At 43.4% G+C, this 26,287-nt stretch overlaps 1 protein-coding gene across 1 annotated transcript in view; it reads left to right on the top strand.

The window, feature by feature from the left end:
- Positions 1-25,032, top strand: part of C9H15orf39 (chromosome 9 C15orf39 homolog) — a 31,176-nt gene extending 6,144 nt beyond the window's left edge. Inside the window, exons 2-3 of the mRNA XM_060755553.2 lie at positions 16,845-20,231; positions 22,537-25,032. Coding sequence (XP_060611536.2) covers positions 16,898-20,231; positions 22,537-22,580 — 3,378 coding nt within the window. The 5' untranslated portion in view covers positions 16,845-16,897 and the 3' untranslated portion in view covers positions 22,581-25,032. The remainder of the gene's footprint in view (positions 1-16,844; positions 20,232-22,536) is intronic.
- Positions 25,033-26,287: the final 1,255 nt, after the last annotated feature.

The following is a 26,287-nucleotide window of genomic DNA, read 5'->3' as shown; positions in this document are numbered from 1 at the left end:
GTAGTTTGAAGCCATTGTTCCGCGTCCTAGTCTCCAGGGAAGCAGAAAACAAGCTTGCTCCCTGCTCCCTGTGACTTCCTCTCATATTTATCCATGGCCCTCATCATATCCCCTCTCAGCCTTCTCTTCTTCAGGCTAAACATGCCCAGCTCCTTAAGCCGCTCCTCATAGGGCTTGTTCTCCAGACCCTTGATCATTTTAGTCGCTCTCTTCTGGACACATTCCAGCTTGTCAATATCTCTCTTGAATTGTGGTGCCCAAAATTGGACACAATATTCCAGGTGTGGTCTAACCAAAGCAGAATAGAGGGGTAGCATTACTTCCCTAGATCTAGACACTATGCTCCTATTGATGCAGGCCAAAATCCCTGCTCTCGGTCCCGCCTTTGTCACAAGCACGTTTGGCGGGGACGAGAGACAGGGCCTTCTCAGTGGTGGCCCGTCGGCTATGGAGCACCCTCCCTAGAGAGATCAGATCTGCTCCTTCCCTCTTGACGTTTCGGAGGCAAGTTAAAACATGGCTATGCAAGCAAGCGTTTACAAATACAGAGTAGCTAATATAGGAAATCGGATGACCTGACAATGGAATTGGAAAATGCTTGGGTATAATGAGACGCTGATGATGTTGCTTTTCTTTTCTTTGTGATGTTTTATACTGTTATTGTTTTTTATCTATTATGTTTTATGTATACATATTTGTTGGAAACCGCCTTGAGTCGCCAATTGGTTGAGAAAGAAGGTATACAAATACAGTAAATAAATAAATTAAATAAATAAGCCGGGAGAGACCTTTTCAGCCTTTTTTGGTCGTGTCAGGAGCGACTTGAGAAACTGCAAGTTGCTTCTGGTGTGAGAGAATTGGCCATCTGCAAGGACGTTGCCCAGGGGACGCCCGGATGATTTGATGTTTTTATCATCCTTGTGGGAGGCTTCTCTCATGTCCCCGCATGAGGAGCTGGAGTTGTTAGAGGGAGCTTATCCGCCTCTCCCCAGATTCGAACCTGCGACCTGTCGGTCTTCAGTCCTGCCGGCACATGGCTTTAATCCACTGCGCCACCGGGAGCTCCCTTTTCAGCCTAAAAAAGGACTGAAAAACTAGGCTTATACTCGAGTATATACAGTAATTCCCCTTCTACATTGCTGTATATTAGGGCTGTCCAACCACGGAAAAATTTGTTTCTAAACTCGATTCGTTTTTAGGGGGTTTTTGCATTTCGTTATTTAAAAGAATTCCGAAATTTTTCTTTTAAAAAGTTCGATATTTACGAAATTTCGGAAATTAAGAAACAATTTCGAAACAATAACGAATCGATTCGTTAATGGCAGACGTGATTGCGCAATACGGTAAAAAACCCTCCAAATGGGACAGGGGGAACTTCTGAAGCTTCCCTCTCCCTCTGTTGTTGACTGTTGGTGTGATAATTTTTTTTTATCACTGATAAAACAAACAATGACTATAAAACTTGCACCAGACATACGGAAATAATAACGAAACAATTACGAAACAATTTCAAAACAATTACAAAACAATTACGAAACGAATTGGAAAAATTCGTTTCATTTTTTAGTTGCTCCTGAATGGTTCAATATCGCTTCGTTATAAAAAAAATAACGAATTAATAACGAATTACGAAATTAACGAACGAAACCGCCCAGCCCTACTGTATATCATCCAGATTATTTGCTTTGGAGTGGGTTAGAGGGCAGTGTAGAAGGGGCCAAAGATCCATGCCCTTTCTTTCCCCCTCTCCATCTGTATGGGAGTGAAACCAGAGTGAAGTCTTGACCTGAATCAGTTCATAAAGGGACTGTTTTGGGGAGAGAAGACCCAGGTGGAAAGCGGGCCCGGTTGGGGGGGGGGTCTTTCTGCCTGGCGGGGATGGCCTTTTCCCAACAAACAGAGCAAGGAAGAAACAAGAGACTGTTTAGTCTGTTCCTCGTAAGCTTGGACGCCGGCCCAAAATGTGCTTCGAGGACTGGCTCGCAGAAAAGGGATCCCTTGGATCACACGGTGCACTTCCTGTAAAAATAAAAAAGAACCCATTTGGGAAAGTAATTCCCTTTTCCTGGGCCTCAGCTCCCTCCGAAGAAAAGAAAGTCTGGCCGGCATTTATCTCAAGCCATAGAAAAGCCTTCTGGAAAATCACCAACAGGAAGAGAGACTCAATGCTCCTGGGCATGTCTTGCATTTTTGGAACGCGGAGATTGTCACTTCCTTTGAGTCTGGGATATGTTTTGAACTGGAAGTCAGCCCAGTTGAAGAGATGGTTGTGCCCTTTGCAAAGGCGGCCCTAGGTAATTTTCAACGGTAAGCAAACAGCATTTTGGCACACCCCCCCCCCCAACCAATCACTGATATATATATGTCAAGGTCTATTTCCCCCAAACTCTATCTGTGTTCATATTTGGACATGTGGAATATCCATGCCAAGTTTGGTCCAGATCTATCATTGTTTGAGTCCACAGTGCTCTCTGAATGTCGGTGAACTACAACTCCCAAACTCAAGGTCAATGCTCACCAACCCCGTCCAGTATTTTTTCTATCGGTCATGGGAGTTCTGTGTGCCAAGTTTGGTCCAATTCCATCATTGGTGGAGTTCAGAGTGCTCTTTTGATTGTAGGTAAACTAGAAATCCCAGTAACTACAACTCCCAAAGGTCAAGGTCTATTTTCTCCAAACTCCACCATCATTCACATTTGGGCATGTTGAGTATTTGTGCCAAGTTTGGTCCAAGTCTATAATTCCTTGATTCCACCATGCTCTCTGGATGTAGGTGAACTACAATTCCGAAACTCAAGGTCAGTGCCCACCAAACCCTTCCATTATTTTCTGTTGCCCATGGGAGTTCTGTGTGCTAAATTTGGTTCAATTCCATCATTGGTGGAGTTCAGAATGCTCTTTGATTGTAGGTGAACTATACATCCCAGTAACTACAACTCGCATATGCCAAGGTCTGTTTTCCCTCAAGAGCGCCCCGGGGCAAAACCAACTATACTGCAAATGCTTACTTTGCGTAATGGGTTAAACCGCCCCTGACCCTTTGACAATGTCTTTTGCCTTCTCTGTCAAAGAGGGGTGGTGTCCGAGCAAACTACAATTCTCAGGACTCCATCAGATTGAGCAATGGCAGTTGAAGTGGCATCGAACAGCATTCATAGAATCAAATAATAATACTTGAAAAGCTGACACGATATGAGGATTTAAAGTTTGAACTGCGAAGACTTTGGCAGAAGCCAGTCAAGGTGGTCCCAGTGGTGATCAGCACACTGGGTGCAGTGCCTAAAGACCTTGGCCTGCACTTAAAAACAGAGCTGACAAAATCACCACCTGTCAGCTGCAAAACACCACCCTACTTGGATCTGCACGCGTTATTAGCTGATACACCACATAGTCCTAGACACTTGGGAAGTGTCAGACGTGTGATCAAATACAGCAGCCAGCAGAGTAACCTTGTTTGCTGTGGACGCATCTTGTTGTGTTTCTAATAATAATAATAATAATAATAATAATAATAATAATAATGATGATGATTCTGTGGATGCATCTTGTTGTGTTTCTAATAATAATAATAATAATAATAATAATAATAATAATGCTGTGGACGCATCTTGTTGTGTTTCTAATAATAATAATAATAATGCTGTGGATGCAACAACAACAACAATTAATAATACATCACACAGTCCTAGACACTTGGGAAGTGTCTGACGTGTGACCCAATACAACAGCCAGCAAAGTGATCTTGTTTGCTATGGATTCATCTTGTTGTGTTTCAAATAATAACAATAATAATAGTAAAAGCTGACATGATATGAGGATTTAAAGATTGAACTACAAAGACTCTGGCACATGCCAGTCAAGGGGGTCCCAATGGTGATTGGCACTCTGGGTGCAGTGCCTGAAGACCTTGGCCTGCACTTAAGCACAATTGGTGCTGACAAAATTACCATCTGCCAGCTACAAAAGGCCACCTTACTGGGATCTGCACGCATTATTCACCGATACATCACACAGTCCTAGACACTCGGGAAGTGTCTGACGTGTGATTCAATACAACAGCCAGCAGAGTGATCTTGTCTGCTGTGAACTCATCTTGTTGTGTTTCAAATAATAACAATAATAATAATAATAGTAAAAGCTGACACGATATGAGGATTTAAAGATTGAACTGCAAAGACTCTGGCACATCCCAGTCAAGGGGGTCCCAATGGTGATTGGCACTCTGGGTGCAGTGCCTGAAGACCTTGGCCTGCACTTAAGCACAATTGGTGCTGACAAAATTACCATCTGCCAGCTGCAAAAGGCCCCTTACTGGGATCTGCACGCATTATTCACGGATACATCACACAGTCCTAGACACTCGGGAAGTGTCCGTCATGTAATCCAATACAACAGCCAGCAGAGTGACCTTGTTTGCTGTGGACTCATCTTGTTGTGTTTCAAATAAGAAGAAGAAGAAGAAGAGGAAGAAGAAGAAGAAGAAAGGTAAAGGTTTTCCCCTGATCTTAAGCCCAGTCATGCCTGTCTCTGGGAATCTGGTGTTCATCTCCATTTCTAAGCCTAGGAGCTGGTGTTGTCCATAAGCACCTTCAAGGTCATGTGGCCTGCATGACTGCATGGAGCGCCGTTACTTTCCTGCCGGAGCTAGGTTAGAAGAAGCTGGGGCTAACAGCAGGAGCTCACTCCGCTCCCTGGATTCAAATCTGTGACCTTTTGGTAAGCAAGTTCAGCAGCTCAGCGGTTTAACCCACTGTGCCACTGTCCTATCTCCCCAGAGGGACTCAGGGCAGATTCCAAATACAAAAGGCAAAAATGCAATGCCCGGACATGACAACAATACATATAATAATAATTTTAAAAATTAATTCAAATATTTATACCCCCCTTCCATCTCCCCAAGGGACTTGGTGCGGCTTACATGAGGCTGAGCCCAAAGTACATCAACAGTAAAAGCAATAAGGAAACAATCAATACAACAGTTAAAACAAATCTCATAAACAAAAGTAAACAATAGACAGTAACAATAACAACAAGCATTTAAAACCTCTGGCTGGGCCAAATTTAATTACACCCATAGTAATTACATCTGGCAAGCCAACATATAAAAACAAATTATGACTTAACAGCTAAAATTAAATTAAAAAGTAGCCTGTTATATATTGTGCCAAGTTTAGTCCAGATCCATAATTGTTTAAGTGTACATTGCTCTCTGGTTGTAGGTGAACCACAACACCCAAACTCAAGGTCAATGCCCACCAAACCCTTCCAGTATTTGTTGTTGGTCATGGGAGAACTGTATGCCAAGTTTGGTTCGATTCCATTGTTGCTGGAGTTCGGAGTGCTCTTTGATTGTAGGTGAACTATAAATCCCAGCCACTACAACTCCCAAATGACAAAATCAATCCCTCCCAATCCCACTAGTATTGGGTATTTGTGCCGAATTTGGTCCAGTGAATGAAAATACACCCTGCATATCGGATATTTACATTACGATTCATAATAGTAGCAAAATCACAGTTGTGATGTAGCAACGAAAACAATTTTATGGTTGGGGGTCAACACAACATATGAGGATCTGTATGAAGGAGTCGCGGCGTTAGGAAGGTTGAGAACAGTGTTCTACAGAGAAGAGAGAAAAGGAAATGAGTGAAGCATGTGCTTCTTCAACAAGAGTGAATAAATCCCACCTCGGAGGGAAGCTGGTTTTGATCAAACACAAGTTTCATACACACACACACACACGTGTGTGTGTGCGTGTGTATGTGTGTGTGTGTGTGTATATATATGTATATATATATATATGTATATATATATATTAGCCATCCCTACCATGCGTTGCTGTGGCCCAGTCTGTGTATATGTGCTTTGTATGTGTGTACATGTGTATGTATGTGTGGTTTTGTGCATGCGTTGTAATGTATGTTTGGTTTTTTGGCTTTTTAAGTCCCTTTTGCTGTGTTTTTCAGTGTTTTTATAAGTGAAAGTCACTTGTTGGCGTAATATATGTATTGTGTCCAAATTTGGTGTCAATTCATCCAGTGGTTTTTGAGTTATGTTAATCCCACAAACGAACATTACATTACATTACATTACATTTATTTATTTATTTATTTATAAATACATACATACATACATGCATGCATGCATGCATACATGCATAAAAGGGCCCCTGGTGGTGCAGTGGGTTAAAGCGCTGAGCTGCTGAGCTTGTTGACCAAACAGGTTCAAATCCGGGGAGCGGCGTGAGCTTCCGCTGTCAGCCCCAGCTTCTGCCAACCTAGCAGTTCGAAAACATGCAAATGTGAGTCGATCAATAGGTACTGCTCCGGCGGGAAGGTAACGGCGCTTCATGCAGTCATGCCGGCCACATGACCTTGGAGGTGTCTACGGACAACGCCGGCTCTTCAGCTTAGAAATGGAGATCAGCACCACACCCCAGACTCAGACATAACTAGACTTAATGTCAGGGGAAAACTTTTACCATATATATATATATATATATATATATATATATATATAAAAATCATATGCATATGCATGCCTTGCCGCTCTTCTCAAGCCCTTTGTTGACTGTGGGGTGGATCTCCCCTCCTCTGTTTTGTCTCTATTTTTCACTGGTTCACATCAGATCATCTGTTTCTTGTTGAACGGTTATGAAAATGCGCTGGCCTTGAGGCTCTGGTTACAGCTTTCCTGGCCATTTATGGACGGGCCAAGTTGTGCTTGCGGTTTTATAGCAGCACATGGGAGGGATGTGTGTGTGTGTATATGTGTTTGTGTGTGTCTCCGAAAAAGGATGGCTTTGGCATCAGACACGTGGCCATCTCTGGCTCAAAGCTCATATTTGTGCCCCAAAAGCCGTGATGTGGAGCGGTAACTATGGCTCTCCTGTACACAAATGCGCTCCGTGGGCAAGGCGGAGGAAATGCCTTTGGCGTGAGCAAGCGTGTCATGCTTTGAGAGCTCTGCTCCAAAAGCACGAGACACACGGGCAGGAAGGGGGAAAAGGAGGGAGAAAGGGTTTTATTTGCATCGCAGGGAGGGTTTCTTTTTGGTTTGGATGGTTTTGTGGGTGATGCCTCCAGAAGACCACATTGCTGGGAAATGCTGCGCTTCAGAAAGTCACCCTCACTACTTTCAGTGTGGGTTTTCACAGGCTTGCGATATAATTCAATGCCTTTTGTGCAAGTCAAAGATGTGTTACAGAAAACACGAACCAAAATGCAGGAAATAGAATTCAAAGACACAGCTGTGTAAGGGGCATCTCCATAACTCAACGCTATGGAGTCCTCAGCGTTGTAGCTCTGGCGAAGCAGCAAGAGTGGGTGGAGAAGGACAAAGACCTTTGAAATCTATACATCCCAGGATTCAATATTATCAAGCCAAGGCAAATAAAGTGCCATCTAACTGTATATTATGGTCTTGCTACCGACTGAACCGCCCCGAGTCGCCTGCGGGCTGAGAGGGACGGTATATAAATATAGTAAATAAATAACAACAACAATAACAATTACACAGTGTGAATGCACCCTCCGGACACCTATGGTACCAACTTCTATGGTACCAACTTCTATGATGGAAGAGACCATCCAATCCAACCCCTTTCTGCCAAGAATCAGGAAAATCGCATTCAAAGCACCCCTGACAGATGGCCATCCAACCTCTATTTCAAAGTCTCCAAAAAAGGAGCCTCTGCCACACTGCGGGGCAGAGACTCCCACTGCTGAACAGCTCTCACAGTTAGGAAGGAGATGATGGGAAGAAGGAACTGCCAAAACGAAAGATGGCCATCAAGCCTCTGCTTAAAAGCCTCCAAAGGAGGAACCTCCACCACACTCCCTTCAGGGCAGAGAGTTCCACTGCTGAATAATAATATAATAATAATAATTTTATTTCTAGACCCCACCACCATCTACTCAAAGGGACTTGTGGTGGCTTACATGGGGAACCAAGCTCAAGGCATACAACAAGATATGTCAACAAAACAGCTCTCCCAGTCAGGAAGTTCTTCCTCATGTTCAGGTGGAATCTTCTTGTAGTTTGAAGCCATTGTTCTGAGTCTCCAGGGCAGCAGAAAACAAGCTTGCTCCCTCCTCCCTATGATTTCCCCTCACATCTTGATCCATGGCTTTCATCATGTCTCCTCTCGCCCTTCTCTTCTGCAGGCTAAACATGCCCAGCTCTTTAAGCCACTCCTCATAGGGCTTGTGTGTGTGTATTTATTTGTATATATGTTTATATATGTGGTTTTATCCATGCTTTGCAATGTTTTTTTTTTTTTGGCTTTTTAAGTCTCTTCCGCTGTGTTTTTCATTGTTTTTATGAGTGATAGTCACTCGTTGGCCAGAGTCTTGTGCCCAAATTTGGTGTCAATTTGCCCAGTGGTTTTTGAGTTATGTTAATTCCACAAACTAACATTAAACTTTTATTTATATAGATTACTAGCTGAGCCCTGCCACGCATTGCTGTGGCCCAGTCAGTGTATATGTGTTTTGTGTGTGTATATATTTGTGTATATGTGTGTGTGTATGTAGTTATGTGCATGCATTGTAATGAATGTTTTTTATTTTTTGGCTTTTAAAGTATCTTCCGCTGTGTTTTCCAGTGTTTTTATGAGCGATGTATGTGTGTATATTTCTATATATGTGGTTTTGCGCATGCGTTGTAATGTATTTTTTTTTTGCTTTTAAAGTCTATTCTGCTGTGTTTTCTAGTGTTTTATGAGTGATGGTCACTCATTGGTCTGTTAGGGGTATTGTGTCCAAATTTGGTGTCAATTCGTCCAGTGGTTTTCGAGTTATGTTAATCCCAAAAACAAACATTACATTTTTATTTATATAGATGCGCGCACACACATGCACACACATGTATACATACATAAGGGATTTTATATATGTATTTATGTATATGCGTGTGTGTGTGTATACACACACGTATACATACCTAAGGGAAACAGGTCCCCTCCAGATATTTGGAGCCACCGCTCCCTTAATATCCAATGACTGGATGCACAGACTGAGGCAGATGAGAGTTGTAGTTCAAAGCACCGCTTATCTATGGCCAGACTGAACTGACTGCATTTTTCCAGCATTTGAGAAAGGAGTGCTTGCTTAATAGCTTTGGGTTGACTTGTTGAAGAATGAGCCTGAGACCTTTTGCCTGCAAAATATGTGCTGGACGTCTGACCTGTGCTCACCCCAGGCATTTCTTCCCTGTTTACCACTGTTTTTACTTCCTCCCCCTTCCAGCTTGCTTTGACAGTTGGGTAGCAACTTGCCCCTCTGTAAAATACCAGAAATAGATGGCAGACGATAGTACAAGGGCTTTTTTTTGGTCGTGTCAGGAGTGACTTGAGAAACTGCAAGTCGCTTCTGGTGTGAGAGAATTGGCCGTCTGCAAGGCCCGGATGTTTTTGATGTTTTATCATCCTTGTGGGAGGCTTCTCTCATGTCCCCTCATGAGGAGCTGGAGCTGATAGAGGGAGCTCATCTGCGCTCTCCCCCGGATTCGAACCTGCAATCTGTCGGTCTTCAGTTCTGCCAGTGCAGGGGTTTAACGAGGGCTGAATGAAAAGTAATGCCTCCACTTTCGTTACTTGGGTTTGGATGGGACTATTTAAATAAATCAAACGCAGAAATAATCCTTAGAATGTGCTCTTTAACTACCACTATTCACTTTTCCACATAATCACCAGACAACTGGATACATTTCTGCTAACAATGAATAAGTTTTCTGAAGCCGTCATGGAAGAAGTCGGCACTCTGTTTCCGTAACCAGCGTCTCACAGTTCTCCCATCCTGGGTCCCCATCGTACACAGATCTTCCGATAGCCAAACAAAGCAATAATGTGACCCACATGTTCTTGTGAAATGCCAATTATGCTTGAAATTTCTCTCTGAGTGATCGTCCTGAATCAATCTGTCAACCTTTTGCTTGTGAAACTCAGTGGTTGCTGTCACAGGACATCCAACTCTGTTTGTCACGCAAGTCAGATGTTCCCACCTCAACATCTTTAAACTTACTCGCCCAAAGACGCACAGTCCTCACATCCACACAATCACCATAAACAGCTTGCATTCTCTGATGAATCTCCTTTGGGGTGACACCTTCTGAGGTCAAGAATTCAATGACTGCACGTTGCTTAAGTCGCATTGACCGACCGTCCACGCAGGGTTCCATACTGCGCACTTTAACAACACAACTGCTCAATGCCTAAGGCTTCCCGCCAAAATGGAACTGTAGAGGAAAGTCTACTGAACAAGCCAGTACCTGCCGCATACGTTGCTTAAGTTGCATTGATCGACCTAGGGCTGGGCGGTTTCGTTTCGTTAATTCGTAATTCGTTAATAATTCGTTAATTTTTTCAATTACAAAACGATAACGAACCATTCTGGAGCAATTATTAAAAAAAACGAATTTTCAAAAACGTTTTGTAAATGCTTCGTATTTCGATATTGTATTCGTTTCGTTATTGTTTTGAGGTCGTTTTGTTATTATTTCCGCATGTCTGGGCCAGTTTTATGGTTTAATTAGTGAAAAAAAATTATAATATCACACCAACAGTCAACAACAGGGGGAGAGGGAAGCTTCAGAAGGTTTTGGAGGTTTTTTAGCGTATTTTGCGGTCGCGCCCGCCATTAACGAATCGATTCGTTATTGTTTCGGAAATCGATTCGTTAATTTTTTACCATTTACGAAATTTCGTAAATATCGAACTTTTTAAAAGGAAAATTTTGTAATTATTTTAAATATCGAAACAAAAAACCCCCCCAAATACAAATCGATTTTAGAAACAAATTTTTCCGTTGTTACCCAGGCCTAGATCGACCATCTGCGCAGGGTTCCATACTTCACACTTTAACAACACAACCGTTCAATGCTAAGGCTTCCCACCAAAATGGAACTGTAGAGGAAGGTCTACTGAACAAGCCAGTACCTGCTGCATACGTTGCTTAAGTCGTATTGACTGTCCGTCTGCGCAGGGTTCCATACTTCGCACTTTAACAACACAACTGTTCAATGCTAAGGCTTCCCGCCCAAATGGAACTGTAGAGAAGAGTCTACTGAACAAGCCATTACCTGCCGCATACCAGTACTGCCATCTGTTGAGTTAACGAAAGTGGAGGCATTACTTTTCATTCAACCCTCGTATGTGTACTGAGGTGTTAAGTACAGGCTGAACAGCTCTAATCCAGAATTCCAAAATCAAAATACTCCCAAGTTAACCACACCGATGGCTGAGATAGTGACCCCAACAGAATACCTAAGACTGAGCATATAATGTTTTTGATTCTGATGGAGAGCATTCTGTAAAGGGTCAATATCAGATGTGGTAGAGCATTGTGCCAATGGTATTTAGTTTATGGTGTTCTCCCTCCAGTTATGGTCATACTTTTCTGTAGTAATTGCATTTGCGGGCAGGCTTGGTTACGTATATTTTGCCAACCCGCATCTAGCAATGCCAATGGTCTACCGCTAGTCTCAAGCTACAGCACGGAAAACAAAAAGACATTTTGAAAACTGCTTCTAATAACTGCTGGGCCCACATTGGGTTTATTGCTCTGGTTGCATCAAATGACATGGATGGTGTGCTATGCGCCATGGGCCAGTCTGGGGATCTCGCCATACTTTTTGTCGGGAGGCAAAGTCAAAGTTAAAAGGACTGCCGGCCAAAAGAGTTTCCCCTGGGAAAAGCGTTTTGGAAATGTCCATGATGCTGCTGAAGAAACTGCACAGATTGCAAAATGAGATGATGGTCTTTCAGAAGATGGCACAAAGGAACCTTGGGAGATGTGTACATCTTTTGCGTGAGCATTCCTGGCTTGTATGGTTACCTAACATCATGTGATGGGTATATGCGTACAATGGAAACTTGGACTCTTGCACATCATCTGCTAATGCAATGGTTCTCAACCTTTCACATGCTGCAACCCCTTAATACAGTTCCTAATGTTGTGGTGACCCAACCATAAAATTATTTTCATTGCTACTTCAGAACTGTAATTTTGCTCCTGTTATGAATCGTAATACAAATATCTGATATACTGGATGTATTTTCATTCACTGGACAAAATGTGGCACAAATACCCGATATGCCCAAATTTGAATACTGATGGGGTTGGGGGAGGTTGATGTTATCATTTGGGAGTTGTAGCTGCTGGGATTTATAGTTCACCTACAATCAAGGAGCATTCTGAAACTCCACCAAGGATGGAATTGAACCAAACTTGGCATGCAGACTTCCCATGACCAACAGAAAATACTGGAAGGGTCTGGTGGACATTGACCTTGAGTTTGGGAGTTGTAGTTCATCGACATCCAGAGAACCCTGTGGACTCAAACATTGACCAAACTTGGCACGCAGACCTCCCATGACCAACAGAAAATACTGGAAGGGTTTTGTGGGCATTGACCTTGAGTTTGGGAGTTGTAGTTCATCGACATCCAGAGAGCCCTGTGGACTCAAACATTGACCAAACTTGGCATGCAGACCTCCCATGACCAACAGAAAATACTGGAAGGGTCTGGTGGACACTGACCTTGAGTTTGGGAGTTGTAGTTCATCGACATCCAGAGAGCATTGTGGACTCAAACATTGACCAAACTTTGCACGCAGACCTCCCATGACCAACAGAAAATACTGGAAGGGTTTTTGTGGGCATTGACCTTGAGTTTGGAAGTTGTAGTTCATCGACATCCAGAGAGCACTGTGGACTCAAACACTGACCAAACTTGGCACAAATATTCCATATGCCCAAATATGAACACAGATGGAGTTTGGGGAAAATAGACCTTGCCCTCTGGGAGTTGTGGTTGCTGGGATGTATAGTTCACCTAGAGTCAAAAAGAATCCTGAACCCCACCAACAATAGAATTGGACCAAACTTCCCACACAGAACCCCCATGACCAACAGAAAATACTGTGTTTTCTGATGGTTTTTGGCGACCCCTCTGACACCCACTCACGACCCCCTCAGGGGTCCCAACCCCCAGGTTGAGAAACGCTGTGCTACTGAATGGCTCACAAGCTTGGAATACCAGAAGTAGCTTTACCTGTTTTTAACAAAGGCGTGGGAAAAGCCTTTAAAATGTGCGTAAAATGAATGTCTGATCTCTCAGCTCAGGGCGGAAAATCTTTTTTTCATGTCAGGAGCGACTTGAGAAACTGCAAGTCGCTTCTGGTGTGAGAGAATTGGCCATCGGCAAGGACATTGCCCGGGGGACATTGCCCAGATGTTTTGATGTGTGACCATCCTTGTGGGAGGCTTCTCTCATGTCCCCGCACGGGGAGCTGGAGCTGACAGAGGGAGCTCATCTGCGCTCTCCTCAGATTTGAACCTGCAACCTGTCGGTCTTCAGTCCTGCCAGCACAAGGGTTTAACCCACTGCGCCATTGTGGGTTATTACCCAAATAATAGGTAGACTTTAAGGCTTAGTTACGAATCTAGTATGTACTGGTAAAGAAGCAAATAGGTTTGAATGTTCTGTGAAGTTACAATGCCTACTTTTCCCACCACATAACTGAAGTAGTGTGCTGCCTAAAACTCTGTGTTGTGCAAGGAGTTGGTGGCGCAACACTTTCAGATAATGCATTGGATTCTGAGAAATGCAGAACCCAAGCCTTATATAAGAAGTGGCTTCATTTTAATAAATATTTGGCATTGTTGTGTAATCTGGGCAGCTAGGAATCCTAGAATTGGAAGGGACCTCGGGGGCCATCCAGTCCAACCCCATTCTGCCAAGAAGCAGGAAAATCGCATTCAAAGCACCCCCGACAGATGGCCATCCAGCCTCTGTTTAAAAGCCTCCAAAGAAGGAGCCTCCGTCACACTCCGGGGCAGAGAGTTCCACTGCGGAACAGCTCCCAGAGTCAGGAAGTTCTTCCTCATGTTCAGATGGAATTGCCTTTCTTGTAGATTGAAGCCATGGCTCCATTGAGTCCTAGTTTCCAGGGCAGCAGAAAACATGCTTGCTCCCTCCTCCCTGTGACTTCCTCTCACCTATTTATACATGGCTATCATGTCTCCCCCCCCCCCCCCCCCCCAGCCTTCTCTTCTTCAGGCTAAACATGCTCAGCTCTTTAAACCGCTCTTCATAGGACTTGTTCTCCAGACCCTTGATCATTTTAGTCACCCTCCTCTGGACACTTTCCAGCTTGTCAACCTCTCTCTGCAATTGTGGTGCCCAGAATTGGACACAATATTCCATGTGTGGTCTAACCAAGGCGGAATAGAGCATGGGGAGCAGGACTTCCCTAGATCTAGACACGATGCTCCTCTTGATGCAGGCCAAAATCCCATTGGCTTTTTTTGCCGCCACATGACATTGTTGGCTCATGTTTAACTTGTTGTCCACAAGATCTTTTTCACACGTCCTGCTCTTGAGCCAGGCATCGTCCCCCATTCTGTCTCTTTACATTTTGGAGATTTTTATTGCTGGCCTAGGGAAGGAAACATCCACATTCAAATTCCCTTAAGCCGGTGTTTCTCAGCCTTCCTAATGCTGCGACCCCTTAATCCAGTTCCTCATGTTGTGATGACCCCCCAACCATAACATTATTTTCATTGCTACTCATAACTATAATTTTGCTACGGTTATGAATCATAATGTAAATATCTGATATGCAGGATGTATTTTCATGCACTGGACCAAATTTAGGACATATACCCAAAACACTCAATTTTGAATACTGGTGGGGTTGAGGAGGACTGATTTTGTCTCTTGGGAGTTGTAGTTGCTGGGATTTATAGTTCACCTACAATCAAAGAGCATTCTGAACTCCACCAACGATGGAATCAAACCTAACTTGGCACACAGAACTCCCATGACCAACAGAAAATACTGGAAGGGTTTGGTGGGCATTGACCTTGAGTTTTTGGAGTTGTAGTTCACCTATATCCAGGGAGCACTGTCGACTCAAAACAATGATGGATCTGGACCACATTTAGCACAGATACTCAATAGGCCCAAATATGAACACTGGAGAAGTTTGGAGAAAATAAACCTTGACATTTGGGAGTTGTATTTGCTGGGATTTATAGTTCACCTACAATCAAAGAGCATTCTGAACCCAACCAACAATGGAATTGAACCAATCCCGGCACACACAACTCCCATTACCAACAGAAAAAATACTGAAAAGGTTTGGTGGGAATTGACCTTGAGTTTTGGAGTTGTAGTTCTCCTACATCCAGGTAGAGCACTGTGAACTCAAGCAATGCTGGATCTGGACCAAACTTGGCACAAATACATTATGCCCAAATGTGGACACTGGTGCAGTTTGGGAAAAATAGACCTTCACATTTGGGAGTTGTAGTTCCTGTGATTTTTAGTTCACCTACAACCAAAGAGCATTCTGAGCCCCACCGATGATAGAACTGGGACAAACGTCTCATACAGAACCCCCATGACCAACAGAAAATACTATGTTTTCTGATGCTTTGGTGACCCCTCTGACACCCCCTCGCGACCCCCTCCCAGCGGTCCCAATCTCCAACTTCAGAAACTCTGTCTTAAGCAACCTTCCACAGATATATAAAACCAATGTTTTTAGTTTTCAACAAACCTCACTACCTTTGAGGGTGCTTGCCACAGATGCAGACGAAATGTCAGGAGAGAATGCTTCAAGAACATGGCCGAAAAACCTACAACAACCTAGTGATTCTGGCCATGAAAGCCTTTCACTATATTTATTTATTTACTTATTATATTTGTATACCACCCTTCTCAGCCCTTAGGCGACTCATAATAGATGGTTCTTCAGTTTAACAGCTAAGTTACCTGTGTGCCATTACATTAATGATTATGAATATCACTTGTTCAAAGGGTTGACTTCTAACAAGGTCATGCTTTTCCTGACTGGTGGTTTTCAAAAGGTGGTCTCCACATGTTCACGGAGATTCACCTTTGCCAAACGGATGTGACATCATTTTTACCTTTTTAATAAGGTTACGGTGCAGTTATTTCCAATAGGTTATGGAATCTAAATAAATAAAAATGTCATGTTCGTTTGAGGGATTAACAGAACTCAAAAACCACTGGACGAATTGGCACCAAATTTGGACACAAGGCACCTAACAACCCAATGTATGTCCTTCACTCAGAAATTTTGATTTTGTCATTTGGGAGTTGTCGTTGCTGGGATTTATAGTTCACTTACTATCAAAGAGCATTCTGAACCCCACCAACGATGGAATTGAACCAAACTTGGCACACAGTTCTCCCATGACCAACACAAAATACTGGAAGGGTTTGGTGGGCAGTGTCCTTTGGTTTTGGAGTTGTGGTTCACCTACATCCAGAGAGCACTCTGGACTCAAACAATGATGGACCTGGACAAAATTCTACACGAAGACTCAATATGCCCAAATGTGAACACTAGTGGAGTTTGGGGAAAATAGAATCTTGACATTTGGGTGTTGTAGTTGCTGGGATTTATAGTTCACCTACAATCACAGAGCATTCTGAATTGCACCAACGATAGAATTGGGCCAAACCTCTCACACAGAACCCCCATGTGGGCCACAGCAACGCGTGGCAGGGGATGGCTAGTTTCCAATAAAAAGAGATTCCACCTAAACATTACGAGGAAAAAGTCCTGATGGTAAGGGCTGTTTGGCAGTGGTCTTTATTGGAGCTGGGTGGAGTCTCCTTCTGTGGAGATCTTTAAGCAGAGACTGGATGGCCATCTGTTGAGAGCCCTTGGATTGTGTTTTCCTGCATGGCAGAATGGGGCAGACTGGATATCCCTTGAGGTGCCTTCCAATTCTAGAATTCTATAATTTTATGAAACGTGATGTTTTTGGATAACTGACATTCTTCTTTTTTCTTCCTCCCTCTTCCAGAATATCCGGTGTGGTTCTCTTGCTGTCTATCTCAGACCTGAAGCGGAGGCATAATGGCGGAGAAGCGTCACCTGGGCTCTGTGGGCACCGTGAGCTACAGCAAAATCCCTCGTCTGACGGCGGAACCGGACCAACGTCTCGCCGCAGATTTCTGCAAGTCAGGCGATCTGCCCAACTATGCCTCCGAAAGTTGTTATGGCTACAAGGGATCCTACTTCTCTTACCCTCTGCGCTACCACGATGGTCCCAAACCATTGACTCACTGGACTCCCCCTGAGGCCTTCCCCCATTGCGTGGCTGGCACAGCAAGTCCTCAGCTGAAAACAGAGAAGGCCCTTTGCATGTTGGAAAGCTTTGTGGCACGGGGGCAGGCTCTTGGGCATGAGAAGAGCAACGAGTACGCATCCCGAGATGCATTCAATGCGCAGGAGAGGTGGGCTGGCTACATGGGCTATCCAGGTTACGTCCCACAGGGCTGGATCCACGGCTATATGGCGCAGCAGTCTCCCCGAGCACCCTTGGCAATGCCCAAGCCCATTTACCGGCACCATGTTTACAGCCCCGAGTCTGGTTACAGCCTCAAAAGCTCCCTCGATTTGGGAATGGTGACGGAAAGTGCCCTGAAGCCACCGCTGGGCACGGAATGGCCTGCGCCTCCATCAGGACACTCGAACTGCACAGAGAACTCAGGCTGTGGTACTTCCGTATCCAAGAAAGCAGCCACTTTCCCACAATTATCTCCAAGGCCCCAAGATGCGGCTAGCTTTTCCCCTTATCGCAAGTCCGTTGAACAATGCCAAGCTGAGCAAACGGCTTCCTTTCTAGAAGGAAGCTACTCCAGCATGTGCAACAGTCAGAAGAACGTCTCCGAAATGCATGGAAACGGTTTTGGCAAACACTCTTGGCCTAAGCTACCTCCTGCCAGCCCAATGGCACATCCTCCATCCTTGATGTACCAAGATAGGTCAGCCGCATGCTACCCACTCGCCTCCTACCCACTGATATCCCAGGAGCAAATGTACCTCTATCATCCAAGTTATGCACAGGCAGAAAGGCCAAATTCATTTCCAGTCTGCAAAAGCTTTGACTCCCCAGGAACTGACGAGTCCTCAATCCATCCAGGATCTTATTTTTCTCCTCCAACGCCTGGGAGTTACCATCCCAGCCATTTGGAGAGCTACCCCTACATGCGGACCGCGCCTCCAATGACTCCTCGGCTTTCAAAGGAACAAGAGCACCAACCACGTTCAATTGCTAAAGTGGCCCGATCTCAGAAGACTTCCTACGGAGCTTCTTTGTCCCCTAGAGACTGGCACAAAGACAGGAGGGTCCCAGAGCAAGCCAAGGAGGACTTTCCGAGCCAACAACCAGCTTCACAATTTGGGACTTTGCAGCGACTTCACTCCTTGGACCGGTCGCCTGGCTTCTTTGGTGACTTTGCGCAAATCCAAGAGACCGACTCTGGAGTGAGTGTTTGCCCATCAGAGAAGGCAAAGACACGGGGAAAGGATCCCTCTCAAGTACCCAAACCATTCTCATTAAGTTGTGATGCCAAGAAGAAAAGTGTTGACAATCACAAAATGGAATCGGGAGCTTGTATAATTATTTCTGACAGTCCAGGCACGCCCCACAGTTCCTGCTGTAAGACAAGTCAAGAAGCCCTAGATGTTCCAGAAGGTTTGGCTCCCTCTCTCCACAATGGACCACAGTCCCCTAAAGGAAGGGGGAAAGGTGTAATTAAGGGACCCGAGACCCCACAACCTCCACCTTCTCCTCCTATGCCAGTGATCAACAATGTCTTTAGCTTGGCACCTTACCGGGATTACCTCGAAGGTTCTTCAGTTTCTCTGGAGATCCCCATTTCTAAAACTAGCCACTTGGAAGTGACTTCTCCAAAGGACAGAAGTGTGGACGCCCCCCATTCGGCACAGCCAAATGATCCCAAGTCATCAGAAGTCCTCAGGGACAAAGATGTTGGCAACACAATGTCAGAAAGGAACAAAATGGAGCGGAGTAACAGTTGCATCAAGAGAGAGAATGGAGACGGTGTTGGGACCTGGGACAACATTGGGCCCCCAGTATTGTCTCCACAGGGTTCTGTGTCTAGCCAATCTCCCTCAAATAGTTGTGTGACAGGCCAGTCTGAGGAAATGGAGCATGGCGATTGTGTGCTAGACCTCAGCTGTAAAATGGAGACCTCAGTGGACAATCCAAGTCATCAGAAAGGAAGCTCCAAAAGCAATGGAACTGAGGTGGGAACAATATCATCCAATGGACCAGAACTGTTACAAGAAACTAACAGGCCAGTTTCAGAGATGCCTGTGCAAAACAGCTCCGAAAAAAGGGGCCATTTTCAGAGCTCTGCAACATTCCTGTTCAAAAAATTCAAGATCCGCAAAACTCCGTCAACGGAGACAGGCTCCGTTGTGCAGCGAACCCCTTTGTTGTCGCCAACTTCCCAAATTGCTGTTTCCCCCAATGGTGTCTGCTCTGTGCCACAAGGCCTTGAGCAAGTGGCAACTCAGCAAAACAGCCCAATTGTTCCCCAAGGTCCGCTCCAAAACAGCCCAAGAGAACGACAAAGCCCCCATCAAGGGGCAACTCACTCACCGGTTCAAGACGTGACGCAGCAAAGCTGTCTCCAGGTGGCTACTCAGCCTGAAACAATGCAAAGTTTGCAATTGCAATGTGTGAACATCCAGCTGCCAGATATGTCAACAGTTTTGCTTCCTAGCACAACAGCAGGGTCTCCTGTCCTGGAGACAGCCAATGTTTCTCCTCCTGCCAGTGACAAACCTCCAGAACCACAGAGTTCTCCTGGGCAGTATTTCACCGACTTGCATTCCTCCGTCTGTGCTGTCATCTCCTGTTCGGTGTCTGCGTCCTCTCCAGAGCAGCTCAAGGAGTGGCTGGAGAAGGCCGAAGCTGAGAAAGCCCTCAAGGAGAAGGCCCTGGGTTTGGCCAAGCACAAGAATGGCGTGAAGGCCTCCGACGCTGCCAAACCGTCCAAGGGCAAGCAGGTGTGGCTGGCCTTCAAGGACGTGGTGGCCCTCTTTCGGAAGCTTCTCTCTCAGCTGGACACCTTCTTGCTCACCCACAAGTGCCCCTTCCCTCATGTGGTCCGTGCCGGAGCCATCTTCATCCCTATCCATGTGGTGAAGGAGAAGCTCTTCCCGAACCTCCCTGGGACTTCTGTGGACCACGTGCTGCAGAACCACAAGGTCGAGCTGCGTCCCACCACGCTCTCCGAAGAGAAGCTGCTGAGGGAGTTGGAGCTGAAAAGTTGCACCTCTCGAATGTTGAAGCTCTTGGCCTTGAAGCAGCTGCCGGACCTTTACCCGGACCTCTTGACCCTTCACTGGCACAATTGCATCAAGCAGCAGCTTGGTAAGTGCCACTAAAGCAGCGTTTATCAACCTGGGGGTTAAGACCCCTGGAGGGGGTTGCAAGGGGAGTTGAGTGGGGTCGCCAAAGACCATCAGAAAACATATATATCTGATGGTCTTAGGAACTCATTTTGCAAAGAAGATGTATTTATTTATTTATTTATTTACTAGCCATCCCCTGCCACGCGTTGCTGTGGCCCAGTCTGGTGATTTGGAAAAGTAAAAGAGGGCTTTGGTTATGTTTTCTTGCCCTGGTGAAGGGAGTTGGACGGGCTGGCCTTAAGGCAGCATTTCTCATCCTGGGGGTCGAGTTGCCGGACGGTGTCGTGGGGGGGGGGGTGTCAGAAGGGTCATCAGAGATCACCAGAAAACACAGTATTTTGTGTTGGTCATGGGGATTCTGTGTGGAAAGTTTGGTCCAAATCTATCAGTGGGGTTCAGAATGCTCTTTGATTGTGGGTGAACTATAAATCCCTGTAACTACAACTCCCAAATGTCAAAGTCTATTTCCCCCAAACTCCATCTGTGTCCATATTTGGGCATATGGAGTATTCTTGCCAATTTTTGCCTAGATCCATCACTGTTTGAGTCTACAGTGCTCTCTGGATGTAGGTGAACTACAACTCCAAAACTCAAGGTCAGTGCCCACCAAACCCTTCTAGTATTTTCTATTGGTTCAATTCCATCATTGGTGGAGATCAGAATGCTCTTTGATTGTAGGTGAACTATAAATCCCAGCAACTACAACTCCCAAATGACAAAATCATTTTTTTTTTGAGTGAAGGACATACATTGGGTTGTTAGGTGTCTTGTGTCCAAATTTGGTGTCAATTCGTCTATTGTTTTTTGAGTTCTGTTAATCCCACAAATGAACATTACATTTTTATTTATATATAGATTTATTTATTTGCTATATTTCTAACCCACCCCTCTCAGGCCAGAGGCGGCTCAGAGCAGTTCACAAATTGGCAACAATTCGATGCCTCAACAATTATAACAAGTCAAAGCAATCAAGAAATTCTGTTAAAAACAATAGCATCTATATAAATAAAAATGTAATGTTCATTTGTGGCATCAACTTAACTCAAAAACCACTGGACGAATTGACGCCAAATTTGGACACAATACACCTCTCAGGCCAACGAGTGACCATCACTCATAAAAATACTGGAAAACACAACATAAGGGACTTAAAAGCCAAAAAATTTAAAAAATTACAATGCATGTGCAAAACCACATATACACATTATGATGGCATATACACATGCAAAACACATATACACAGACTGGGCCACAGTAACATGTGGCATGGGATGGCTAGTCTATATAAATAAAAATCTAATGTACGCCCCTAAATGCACTTTTTAGTGATCTAGGATTGTCTGCACGCTCTATCCCTCTCCAAAATTTCTATCCTGTTTATATGTCACCTGGTCACGCCCAGCATTATTTTTTTTAAATTTTAATTAGTACATTTGGCCCTGCCATAGGTGTTTAAACGTTGTTGTGTTATTGTTAATGTTTATTGCTGTTTATGAGTTTATTTATTGTTTGTATTACTGTTGCTATTATTTTTATTGTTGTATTGTGGGCTCGGCCTCATATAAGCCGCACCGAGTCCCTTGGGGAGATGGTAGCGGGGTACAAATAAAGTTTTATTATTATTATATTATTATACGTTTGTGGGATTAACATATCTCAAAAACCACTGGACGAATTGACACCAAATTTGGACACAATGCACCTCTCAGGCCAATGAGTGACCATCACTCATAAAAACACTGAAAAACCCAGTGGAAGAGACTTAAAAAGCCAAAAAAGCAAAAAGACACTACAGTGCATGTGCAAAACCATATATATACACACAAAAAACACACAATAGCATATCCACACACCATAGATGGAGATGTGATCGCGAAGATAGGCAGGGCCCGAAAGAAAAAATCAACCCCCTCTACCCCACCAATATTGGGTATTTGTGCCAAATTTGGTCCAGTGAATGAAAATCCATCCTGCATGTCAGATATTTACATGACGATTCATAACAGTAGCAAAATTACAGTTATGAAGTAGCAACACAAATAATGTTATGGTTCAGGGTCACATGAGAAACTGTATGACGGGATCACGGCATTAGGAAGGTTGAGAAACACTGAACTAGATCCTGGTTGGTTGCTTCAGGCATGGTAGGATGGTGGGAAACCATTGCCTTTTTGTCTAAGCAAAGTGTTTGGGGCTGAGATTACAGAAATGGAAGGTATTAACGTGCTTGGCTTTGTTCTTCTTCACTTCTTCCACTCCATTAGGTGATTGCACCGGGGAGGTTTTGAATTGCAAGAGTCGGCAGTAGATGACCTGAAGTGGACAGAGGTGGGTCGGATGTTTACAGGACTTGAACCATGCCAGAGAGGTGGAAGCAAGAGAGAGAATGGAGATCTGCTCCTTGGAGAAAGTGTACAAACTGTCCTTCCTAGATCAGCTGTCTGGTGGACAATGAGCCTTCTGCCTTAAGCTTGATTTAAGCGATCCCTCGTTGTCCAAAGATGATGGTCCTCCAAGTGATGTGTCTTGGTGGTGGATACGTAGGTGGCTGTGGAGCATGTTCTGCTGCAGTGAGGGCATTGGTTTCCAGGTCGAAGGCGGTCCTGCTCGAGGTTGGCTTGATGTGCCTTCCTCTTGGTACGTTTCTCCCTTTCGCCCTCCGTTTGAGCGTCTTCAAATTCTACAGCACTGCTGGTCGCAGCTGACCTCCAGCTAGAGCGCTCAATCAACACTGCATCAAAGTGGGCAAAGAGGCGGCACGAGGAGGAAGTTTCCAAAGCTACAAAATTGTTTTTGACAGCCCATAACATGGCCAGCACTCTTCAAGTTCAGTTGACCAATACCTCAAAGGTCCTTTACCTTCAGAAATGGGTGGCCTGCATCAATGTCTGGAATGCCTTGCCGGACATCAGAGGACCTTCCGTCCTTAAGTTGTAAAGAATATGGCCTCATTTTCTGCTCTTTGGGTCAAAACTTGTGTTTGAGTACCCACCAGGAGAACTTCATTCTTTGTTTATCGCCTTTAAAGGACAATAACGATCCTAATGTGTATGTTTTGTTGCAAGAAGAATGGGATTGAAGGACTGCACCATCTCAAAAAAAAAAATGGTGGCAACCTAATTTTGGTATTTCAAGTTTGTGTGTATGTGGCTTCAAATACCACATTTTAGAAATGTGATCAATTTGCCTTTATAAGGAGTTGCTGCTGCGTTGAGGTTGTCGTCCAAGACAGTTTACTCAGTTTTTGCAACTACTAACGACACACATTGAAATGGACCTCCAAGCTTTTCAATCAGGGTGCTTTGATCCAGCTCTTTAGTGACAAAGGAAGAGGGAACGACATATTAAAACTGGCAATTTGATAAACTGAAAAAAGTTTGTTCTTTTAATGTTGTGTAACCATATTGTCGAAGGCTTCCATGGCCGGAATCACTGCATTGCTGTGAGTTTTCCGGGCTGTATGGCCATGTTCCAGAAGCATTCTCTCCTGATGTTTCACCTGCATCTATGGCAGGCATCCTCAGAGGTTGCCTGCCATAGATGGACAACCTCTGAAGATGCTTGCCACAGATGCAGGTGAAACATCAGGAGAGAATGCTTCTGGAACATGGTCATGCAGCCCAGAAAACTCACAGCAACCCAGTGATTCCGGCCATGAAAACCTTTGACAACATATTGTTGTTGTTGTTGTTGTATTGTCAAAGGTTTTCATGGCCAAAATCACTGGGTTGTTGAACGTTTTTTCAGGCTATATGGCCATGTTCTAGAGGCATTCTCTCCTGACGTTTCACCTGCATCTATGGCAAGCATCCTTAGAAGTAGTGAGGATGCTTGCCATAGATGCAGGCGAAACGTCAGTACCTCTGAGGATGCTTGCCATAGATGCAGGCGAAACGTCAGAAGAGAATGCCTCTAGAATATGGCCATATAGCCTGAAAAAACCTACAACAACCCATTATTATTATTATTATTATTCTACAACAGCATTTCTCAACAGCAACCCAACAACAACAACAACAACAACAACAACAACAATAATAATAATAATAATAATTCTTACCTGCCTCTTCTCATGGCTCAAGGCAAGTTACAACATTGCTAAAACACATGATAATTTCGAAGTGGAATCGATGCATTTTGACACCACATTGAACTGCCATGACTCCAGGCTATGGAGCCATGCAAGTTGTAGTTTTCAAAGGCCTTCAGCATTCTCTGCTCAAAGGCTCACCTAACTACAACTCCCAGAATCCCACAGCCTGGAGCCAGGGCAGTTCAAGCGGTGCTAAACAGCATGAACCTTGTAAAATGCCATGGAATCCTGGGAGTTGTAGTTTGCTGAGGCTTCAGCCCTCTTTGGCAGAGAAGACAATGCAAAACTACAGTTGCCATCATCCCATAGGGTTGAGCCATGTCAATCTCCAGTTGTGTTTACATCACCCTTTTGCTCCGGCAATGTTATCCGGAGGCATTTTCTACTTGTTTTATTATTACTCTCCCATAGTTGGGAGTACAGAGAATACATTTCCCTCTTTCCTTTGTTGGGCAACATAAAGAAATACAATATTTTCCCCCCTCCTCCAAATAATGCTGGGTGGTCATTTGGTAACAAATGTTTGATACTGTACATTTTGTATAAAGTTGCAACGGAAGTATATTTGCCTTTTTATTTAAATAACATTTGTGGTTGTTACTGTTGTTTTGTTACAGTTACAGTTTCTAAGAGGTGCTTCGATGAAATTAAAATGTTTGTTTTGGAAGAGCTGTGTCTCTATATTATTATTTGGGGGTCTCCATTCCTTCTTCTTGTTCCTATAGCCCTGGTTTGCTTAGGTTTTCTTTCCCCGGAGGATTACTGTATGTACTCGAGTATAAGCCTATTTTTTCAGCCCCTTTTTTAGGCTGAAAAAGCCCCCTTGACTTATACTCGAGTCAAGGTTATTTATTATTTTACTCTGTTATTAGTATTATTTATTATTTAATCTTTTACTCTATTTGTTATTATTATTACATTTACTCTATTATTATCATTATTACATTTTTATTGTACTCTATTATTATTACATGTATTATTTTACTCTATTATTATTATTATATTTACATTCTATTACTCCATTATTATTTTGCTCTAATATTATTATTACTATTATTATTGTTACATTTATTATTTTACTCTATTATTATTACTATTATTGTTATTAAATTTGTTATTTTACTCTGTTATTACTGTTATTCTTACATTTCCATTATTTTACTCTATTATTATTTTATGACATTTATTATTTTACTCTATTATTATCATTATTACATTTATTATTTTACTCTATTTATTATTACATTTATTTTTCTCTATTTATTATCATTTTATTACATGTTATTGTACTCTATTATTATTACATGTATTATTTTACTCGATTATTATTATTATTATTATTATTATTATATTTACATTCTATTACTCCATTATTATTTTACTCTATTATTATTATTATTATTATTATTATTATATTTACATTCTATTACTCCATTATTATTTTACTCTATTATTATTATTATTATTATTATTATTATTATTTTTACATTCTATTACTCCATTATTATTTTACTCTATTATTATTACTATTATTGTTACATTTATTATTTTACTCTATAATTATTATTACTATTATTATTGTTACATGAATATCATGGTCTATTTCCTCCAAATTCCGCCAGTGTTCACATTTGGGCATATTGAGTATTCGTGCCAAGTTTGGGCCAGATCCGTCATTGTTTGGGTCCACAGTGCTCTCTGGATGTAGGTGAACTATAAATCCCAGCAACTACAACTCCCAAATATCAAGGTCTATTTCCCCCAAACTCCGCCAGTGTTCACATTGGGGTATATTGAGTATTCATGACAAGTTTGGGCCAGATCCATCATTGTTTGAGTCCACAGTGCTCTCTGGATGCAGGTGAACTACAACTCCCAAACTAAAGGTCAATGCCCACCAAAACCTTCCAGGGAACTCCAAA

Source organism: Anolis sagrei, chromosome 9, assembly GCF_037176765.1.
Source record: "Anolis sagrei isolate rAnoSag1 chromosome 9, rAnoSag1.mat, whole genome shotgun sequence".
Lineage (NCBI taxonomy): Eukaryota > Metazoa > Chordata > Lepidosauria > Squamata > Dactyloidae > Anolis > Anolis sagrei.
The sequence above is the reverse complement of the archived record's forward strand: the minus strand, read 5'-3'. Positions and strand labels throughout refer to the sequence as shown.